Source organism: Solanum tuberosum, unplaced genomic scaffold (genome assembly GCF_000226075.1).
Source record: "Solanum tuberosum cultivar DM 1-3 516 R44 unplaced genomic scaffold, SolTub_3.0 scf00066, whole genome shotgun sequence".
NCBI lineage: Eukaryota > Viridiplantae > Streptophyta > Magnoliopsida > Solanales > Solanaceae > Solanum > Solanum tuberosum.
In genome coordinates this window covers 952,344-961,363 of record NW_006238989.1, presented here as the reverse complement: position 1 = coordinate 961,363, position 9,020 = coordinate 952,344, and the positions used below count along the sequence as shown (strand labels likewise).

The window sequence follows — 9,020 nt, the reverse complement described above, 5'->3', positions numbered from 1 at the left end:
AAATGTCTATTATGGTATCATTGAGGAGTTTAGAAGTGTCTCATTAAGATTGATGATTGACTTGGTGAAAAAGTGGTTGTTCCTCAATTATATAATTTCTATATCATGATAATATATGAATATTTCATTCATGTATCATTAAATGACTTAGGAAAACCTTTATGATACCATCACAATATGTATACACTATGATGATATCATTCAATGTTTGTGCAATTTTCTGTCATGCAATATATTGTTATGGTATCATTGAGGATTTTAGAAGTCCCTCATTAAGTATTGATAATTGACTTGGTGAAACAATTGTTGTTCCTTAATTATACCATTTTCATATCATGATAAATATATGAATATACTATGATGTATCATTCATGTATCATTAAATAACTTAGAAAAACCTTTTTGATACAAGTTCAACTTCCATGATGATGTAGGAGAATCACAATTTTCTCCATTAATAGAATGTTGTGATATCGGGTGTTGATTTGAATTGGAGAAGAAAGAGTACTGGAGAAAAATGAGAACTTAGAGAAAGAGAACTAAAGAAGAAGAATTATGGAAGAATGAGAACTGACGAATATGAGAATTTGGGAAGGGATTGTAATTGGGTATTTGTCTGTAATTATTTTATTTTTATGAGGTATGGACTTAGTTTTCCCAAAAGATAAATACACATAAAAGTGATAGAGAAGTGCCACATCACATTGTCTATGTTTCTCATATATATTTTTTTTATATTTTTTTTGATAACCGAGAAATCCATCTGTCCCTTTGGACCAATCACAACCTTCTAAACTCGGTGGAGAATGGGCCCGCCCCTCTACCCTTCTCCATTTAAATATCGGGTATCGCTTTGCATGGTGTGGGGCTTGAACCTGCGACCTAAGCCACAAATCCTCCACCTTTTGCCACTTTAGCTAAGCCTTGGGGGCTCATATATATATATATACTCCCTCTGTCTCTAGTTACTTGCCCACTTTTGAATTGACACACCTATTAAGAAAAACCGTTATTGACATAGTGAGTTTACTATTTTACCCCTACTAATTATGAAGTGAATAAATTAAAAACTTAGGATTTTCAAGAAGTTGTACCTTTTTCAAAGTAATTAATTGAGGGTATAATATGTAATTTTTTTCTTATCTTTTCTTGATTTGTCAAAATGGATAAGACAACTAAAAATGAAAAAGTGGACAAGTAATTAGGAAGATAAATAGTGTATGAATTTCTTAACATAATTAAATATTATTGATTATATTAAAAGGAAAATAAATGTATTTAATGATTTGATTTAATTTTTGGTTTGGGTGATTTTTGGATTGAGCCAAGGTGCATCTATTCTCTTTCCTTGCTTTGCCTTTTTGGTTTGTTCCGTTTCTCATATATATTAGGAGAAGTCGTCTGTCTACTCCCTCTTTTGATCATCAATAATAATAATTTGTTCATCGACAATGGCTCTTCAGATTGCGAAAAGACTTCTTCGGAGCACTGCTAATTCAGCTGCACCGTCTATTAGGTTTTTGGATCGGAGCTTCACTTCCGAATCCAATTCCAACTTGATCCGCGCTACTCTTTTCCCCGGTGATGGTATTGGACCTGAGATCGCCGAGTCCGTCAGGCAGGTCTGCCTTCTTCTCCTTTCTTTCTTACCTTATATACTTGTTCTTCTGCTTTCTCTTCAATTCTTCTTTTAGATGCAGATACATAGATTATAACAAGACCTCGCAGCACAATACACTTGTACCCTTGTCGCACATCTCAATATTAGTTTTCGGATCTCCCTCTCCTTTTATAGGCTGCCTTTCTTGAGATAATAATTCCACAAACCATTTCTCATAGGGATTGGAAATTTCTACTTGTACCCTGTTGCAAGTTTTTTTTTTTTTTTTTGAGAATACACCATGTATGTGTTTGTTGTACTTTGGGCCTTCAGAAACAGCCTCTCTACCTTCACAAGGTAGGGGCAAGGCTACGGACACACTATCCTCCCCAGACTCCACTTAGGGGACTACATTGGGTTGTTGTGCTTATTTTGACACTCATACTAAGTCATAATAGCAGGAAGATTAAATGCATTTTTTGGTACCATGGCTTTATAGCTTCTCTTTTTTTTTTTTTTTTGGATGAAATGACATGCTACTTTACTTCTTGATTATGTTTTGGATGTTCTTATCAGCTAGTCGAATCACTTAGGAATAAAATGCACAAGTAAATATCCTGTCCTTATTAATTGTACTAAGATGTGTGACAAAGAGTTCTTCTGCTAATCCTGCCTGAAGGTTCACAGGCATTATGGTTGGTTGGATTCTGCTATTTCACTTGGCATTTTTCTACTTAAACTGTCCACAGTAATGGTAGTTGATTTGTAATCCTTTTGCATCTTCTGGATGTTAAATGAATGTAAGCTACCTTGATAAATAAATGAACTTGGTGCCAATATTCTATATCCGCCTCTGGCTTTCCCTTGGAGCTAGGCTTTCTGTAACTTCATTAAATCTGGGGTTATAAGTTGCTAAATCCTATTAAACACTACAGATATTCAAGGTTGCTGAGGTACCAATTGAATGGGAAGAACACTATGTGGGGAAGGAGATAGACCCTAGAACCAACAGCTTTCTAACATGGGAAAGTCTTGAATCAGTGAGGCGGAATAAGGTTGGTCTGAAAGGGCCAATGGCCACTCCTATTGGAAAAGGTCATCGTTCCTTGAACCTTACATTGAGGAAGGAGTTAAATCTATATGCCAATGTCAGACCTTGCTACAGCCTACCTGGATATAAGACTCGCTATGATGATGTGAATCTCATCACTATTAGAGAGAACACTGAAGGAGAGTACAGTGGTCTTGAACATCAAGTAAGTATCTTTCTATATTAATTAATAGAAAATAGCTTATATCTTGAGATCTTCAAATTCATTTGCATTTGGTATCAGGTAGTAAGGGGTGTGGTTGAAAGTCTCAAGATCATCACCCGTCAAGCAAGTTTAAGGGTTGCAGAGTATGCATTTCACTATGCCAAGACCCATGGAAGAGAGAGAGTGTCTGCAATTCACAAAGCCAACATCATGCAAAAGACAGATGGTCTTTTTCTTAAGGTCTATCCTTATGCCAGTTGTCTCATTATAGTTATATGCTTTATAAACTATCACTATGGTGTTGACTTTCTTTCTTTCTGTCCAGTGTTGCCGAGAGGTCGCAGAGAAGTATCCTGAGATTAAGTATGAGGAAGTTGTCATTGACAATTGCTGTATGATGGTATGATCAAAGACCAATCACTTCATTGCGACTCCAGTCTTATACATATTCATCTTAATGAACAACCTTGAATAAGTTCAATGAAATGTTATAACAGTATTGGACCAAGTCTCATTTTAAAGTTTCATAGATACTATCTAGAAATTTGTGGTGAAATAACGTACTTCCTTTTCATGCGTACAGCTTGTGAAAAATCCAGCACTTTTTGATGTTCTGGTGATGCCTAACCTCTATGGTGACATAATCAGTGATCTTTGTGCTGGTTTGATTGGTGGTTTGGGCTTAACTCCAAGGTATGCCTTTTGTTTTCTTTATACCTCTGATGTTTCATCTGAGTTCATTTTGTCTTGTTTTTTCTAAAGATGATTTCTCCTGCAGTTGCAATATTGGTGAGGGAGGTATTGCTCTTGCTGAGGCCGTGCATGGTTCAGCACCTGATATTGCTGGAAAGGTTTGTATTAAAATAGGATATCATGTCCCGTGAGAATATTGCTTTACTCTTATAGCCCAATGCTTCTATAATTAGAATCTCATTTATCCATCAACTATTACCAAGTTCAATCAATTATTGGGTGGGTATCATCGGGTGTGCTAGATCAGCTTGCAGTCTATTAATGTGGGACTATAAGAAGAGTATAGTATTTTGCGTTTAGTTCGTCATGATGCCCTTCAATCTTATTAACAATAATGAATGCGCAGGAGACAATATTTTTCTATACAATCTTAGACGCATTACAGGCTTATTTTATAATGAGTTTTGCGATCATCAGTATAAGAAGAGTATAGTATTTTGCGTTTAGTTCGTCATGATGCCCTTCAATCTTATTAACAATAATGAATGCGCAATCAATACATATTGGTGATTAACTTACTTTTGATACTGATGATCGCAAAACTCATTATAAAATAAGCCTGTAGTGCGTCTAAGATTGTATAGAAAAATATTGTCTCCACAGGGATTGGTTCAAACAATGTTCAAATAATTCTTGGCTTAATATTATTTAGGAGAATGAATTAGTTTACATTGGGATGGTTATAAACCACAAGACTTAACTTGTAAATTATTAGACTGATCACAAGAAAACTGAGAGTTGAGCAACAACAGTAAAAATTATCAATTGGAGAAGTAAGGGTAATTTACAAGAAAGGTGCAAGATAGTTATTTGGGATCTAACTCTGTTCAAGATTTACTTCTAAGGTTCTATTGGTTCTCATGAATTCAACAGTTGATTAAATTATTCTTGAAGTTCTGATTCTTTTTTCCAGTATACTTGATCTCTACAAAATCAACTAATGAAAAGCCCTGTGCACCTATATGCAAGAAAATGTTAATGTTTAGTCTCAAGGAAAACGTCTCTCAAATATTTCCTTTCTTGGCTTGACCAATAATTCAAAAAGCTCTTCCAATTACTTAAAAGAAACACTAATTAAAACCAAACAAGATAATGCAAAGTTATTCAACAAACTATTCCTCTTTCGATTGAATGAAATAGTAAATAACTCCGCAATTCAATTCAAAACTCCATCAACAAATTCAAACAATAAACAAGAGTCAAATCCACAAATGATGTTCAAAACACCATGTCAATCAAAACCCTAAGGCAAAACTACTCCATTATTGAAAGAAACACATCATCAAAAAGGATTGAGAACTAGAATACATTACAACCAACTTACAACCCAAATTTGCATATTGAATCGATTGATGGTTCAACCTCTGTGAATCCTTGTGTCTCCAAGCCTTAACCACTCCCGCAATCTTCCCTAGATCAAAAGTCCCTCCAAAATCTTGTGTTTGATGTATTTATACCATCTAGAAATAAGCTAGGACCAAATTTGCCTTTATTTGATGAAAAAAGAAATGCAAACCCAAAATAAGCCTATTGCTACGAGCTCCGCGTAGAGGTAGACTTATTTTACCGAAACCTTGCTACCTCATGTTTTTGCCTGCCACTACGAGTACCACATAGTGGTAGTCTATTTTCTCAGATCAATCTTACTTTGGCCTCGGCCACGGTTAAATTTCTTAACACTTTCCTACTCAGACTTCGAAGTACCAAAGTATCCATTTTAGCTCCAAAAGTGCTCTTCAGCTCGGAATTGATTCCTACACGATAAAGCTCATGTAATAAGTATAAAGTACTAACATTGTAGCTCAAACGCGATTAAGTATAGTATAAAGGGAAAAATGTAGCTAAAAATCTGTGTTTTTAGACTACCATTAGTTACCATCTAACTAAATTGCACATTTGTGTACTTATCCTCTAGTGTGCTGATTTGAATGATTCTAGTGCCTTTTGTGCATGACTTAATAATAAGAAATACTTTCAAATATGACAACTTGATAAAATGAGAAAATTGTTTTTTTGTTGTGCTGAAAATCGGAAATTATTCCCCTCTAGATAGGATGGAATTTTTTTTTGACCCAACACTTGCGTGCATTCATTCATGTTTGGGATTTAGGCATTATTGTTGTTTTGTACTACTTGCATGTCTTCTTCGTAATATATTATCATAACTCCCTTTAATGAAGCATGAGAATGATTTTTGTGCTTTACCTTTTCTCACCTTGAGTTTTTAAGGATCTACTGTCTACTTGAAATGACATTGCATTCCTCGAACTTTGAAGAAAGTTGTGTATTATAAAAAGAGCGGGGCGCGGGAGGGGGGGGTGTCATAAGTTCACTCCCAAAGGGTCTAGGGAAAGTTGTACCCACCGAATTATCGACGTTGACAAAGCTCCTGAACTCTTCATATTTTCAACCACCACAGGAGTATGTATTCAGATGATCTACACATCTGCATCACATGGTTTGTGGTCACACCCAAAAAAAGAATGAAAAGTAATTATAGTTTAGTTAATTAAGGTGGAAACTCAGAAAAAGAACAAAGGAGAACTCATGAATGATGAAAGATAAGAACTATAAAGAATGAAGAAGAAGAAAGAAGAGAGAACTTTATTTGAAAGTGCAGTAATTTTTTTACTGCCTAAGACTAGCACTTACAATAAAGAACTAACTTCATGGTCCTAAAAATCAGCAACACATCTGCTGAAAATAAACAAACTCCAAAAGACTAGGTAAAGAAGTTATTTGAGGAAAACTAAAGCTAATTTACTGCAGTAAAATAAATAAAAGGCTGCAGTCCTAAAACATAGCAACTAACACTCCTCCTTGGTTTAGGAACTGCTGATTCCTAGTTTTTCTCTAAAAAACTCAAACTTGCCGAGGGAAAGGGGCTTGGTGAAAATGTCAGCAACCTGCTCATCACTCTTGCAGTAAAGAAGCTTCACATCTCCATGTTTCTGCACGTCTCTTAAGAAAAACAACTTAATGTTGAAATGCTTCGTTTTTGCATGAAAACTGGATTATTAGCAATAGAAATTGCAGCTTGGTTATCAATAAAAACCTCAGTCCCTTCATTTTGCTCCTTATTCAGATCACACATAATTTTCCTCAACCATAGTGCTTGATTCACAGCTGCTGTTGCAGCAATAAATTCTGCCTCGGCTGTTGATTGTGCTACTATATCTTGTTTCTTGGAATACCAAGAGAAAGCTCCTGACCCAAGATTGAAACAGAAACCTGAAGTACTCTTCATATCAGGTGCACCACCCCAATCACTATCAGAGAATCCGTTGAGTCTAAACTTCTGACTTTTGTGAAACTTAACTCCATAGTTGATAGTTCCCTTGATGTATCTGACAATTCTTTTAGCTGCTCTCAAGTGTAAATCACTTGCACAATGCATGAACCGAGACAAAAAACTCACTGCATACAGAATATCAGGCCTAGTTGCTGTCAAATACATCAAGCAGCCAATAAGACTTCTATAATATGCCTCATCCACCTTTTCATCCATCATCTTTGGAAAACTTTTCCTTTTGGTTCATTGGAGTACTCATAACTTTGCAGTCTTCCATATGAAACTTCTTTAGGATTTCTTGAGCATATTTTTTCTGGCAAATGAACACACTGTCTTCATTTTGTTTGATCTCCATTCCAAGAAAGTATGCCATCAGTCCAAGGTCTGTCATTTCAAAGACCTTCATCATTTCCAACTAGAAGTCCTCAATTAGGCAAACCTTACTTCCTGTGACAAAGAGATCGTCAACATACAAAGAAATAACAAGTATGTCTGCACCTGAACACTTAATATAAAGTGTAGACTCATATAGGCTCTTCTTGAAGCCTAAACTTAGCAAATGATCGTCAATCTTACTATACCAAGCTCTTGGTGCTTGCTTTCAACCATAGAGAGCTTTCTTTAGCAAATAAACCTTATTTTCTTGCCCCTTGGCAACAAAGCCATCTGGTTGCTCAACATAAATCTCCTCCTGGAGAAGACCATTGAGAAATGCCGACTTAACATCTAGTTGATAAACTCTCCAACCTTTTTCCGCTGCAATGGTTAGTAGCAATCTGATTGTGTCAAGTCGAGCAACTGGTGCAAAAGTTTCTGAGTAGTCTACTCCAAAGATCTGAGCGTAACCTTTCACTACAAGCCTTGCTTTGTGTTTGTTGAGAAGGAGATGACGACCATTGTACATTGCCTACGCACGTGGAGAGATTACTTACTAGGCTCCAAGTTCGTGGTCAAGATAGACAACACGGCCACTAGCTACTTCCAGTCACAAAAGAAGATCACCTTGAAGCAAGCTAGGTGGCAAGACTTTCTAGTTGAATTTGACTATGTCTTGGTGTACAAGCCGGGAAGGGGCAATGTAGTGGCCGGCACACTGAGTAGGATGGTCGAGCTTGCTGCCATCACTACCGCTCATTGTGACATTCAAGATGCTATCAAGGATGGCATGCAACATGATCCGGAGGCCAAGAAGTTTATGGAGTTGGCAGTCCAAGGCAAGAGAAGGCGCTTTTGGGTAGAAGATGGCGTTTTATTCACTACTGGTCGGAGGGTCTATGTACCCAAGTTCGGGTGGTCCATAAGGCGGCAAATCATCAAGGAGAGCCATGATACACTTGGGCTGGGCATCCGGGGCAGCGACGTACAAGGCGTTGATTGAGGCAATCTATTATTGGCCACGCATGCAGGACGACATAGAGTGCTATGTGCAAACATGTCTGGTGTGCTAGCAAGACATGGTGGAGCAGAGGCAACCGAGAGGGCTACTTGAGCCACTACCTGTAGATGTTTGCCCTTTGAAACTAGATCGCTAAGAGAATGCAAGAAAGACTTGGGAAGATTTAGAGAGCTTTTGGAATAAGGCTTTGTATTGTGGAAGATCGCTTACAACTTTGTTGGATGATTTTACAAACGGAAAAGGGTCAAAATTGCCCTTGAACTATGCGAAATAGACCACTTATACCTTCCGTTACATTTTGAGATCAAAAATACCCCCGCTGTTATCCCTAGAGACCACAAATACCTTTCAAAAGTTAACAACCCAAATTGTTAATGACATGGCAAGCCATGTGGGACTGATCTCTCCACCTAAGCTGCCAACTAGGATTTCCAACAATTAGAAATCCTTCTAAAATTAGAAATAAATCTTTTATTTTTAATTACATAAAAAATATTTATATTTTTAATTAAAAACCTTTTATTTTTAATTACGTAAATATTTACCACTGTTTATTAATATTTATATTTATTGTCGTTAAAAGTTATTTTTTCATCGTAGTTTAACTATTAACCAAGTATATTTCCACTTGATAAATAACTAATATATAATATATCTTACTCGATAGGATGATTTTTTGTATAACATACCTGTATCTTCTGTATGTATGAGGGAAAATTTACG

The 9,020-nt window shown here is 36.3% G+C and overlaps 1 protein-coding gene across 1 annotated transcript in view; it reads left to right on the top strand.

Moving 5' to 3' along the window:
- The first annotated feature begins 1,338 nt into the window (after positions 1-1,338).
- LOC102602245 (3-isopropylmalate dehydrogenase, chloroplastic-like) overlaps positions 1,339-9,020 on the top strand; it is a 10,030-nt gene continuing 2,348 nt past the window's right edge. The window contains exons 1-6 of the mRNA XM_006345242.2: positions 1,339-1,622; positions 2,536-2,856; positions 2,935-3,096; positions 3,182-3,256; positions 3,440-3,549; positions 3,635-3,707. Coding sequence (XP_006345304.1) covers positions 1,452-1,622; positions 2,536-2,856; positions 2,935-3,096; positions 3,182-3,256; positions 3,440-3,549; positions 3,635-3,707 — 912 coding nt within the window. The 5' untranslated portion in view covers positions 1,339-1,451. The remainder of the gene's footprint in view (positions 1,623-2,535; positions 2,857-2,934; positions 3,097-3,181; positions 3,257-3,439; positions 3,550-3,634; positions 3,708-9,020) is intronic.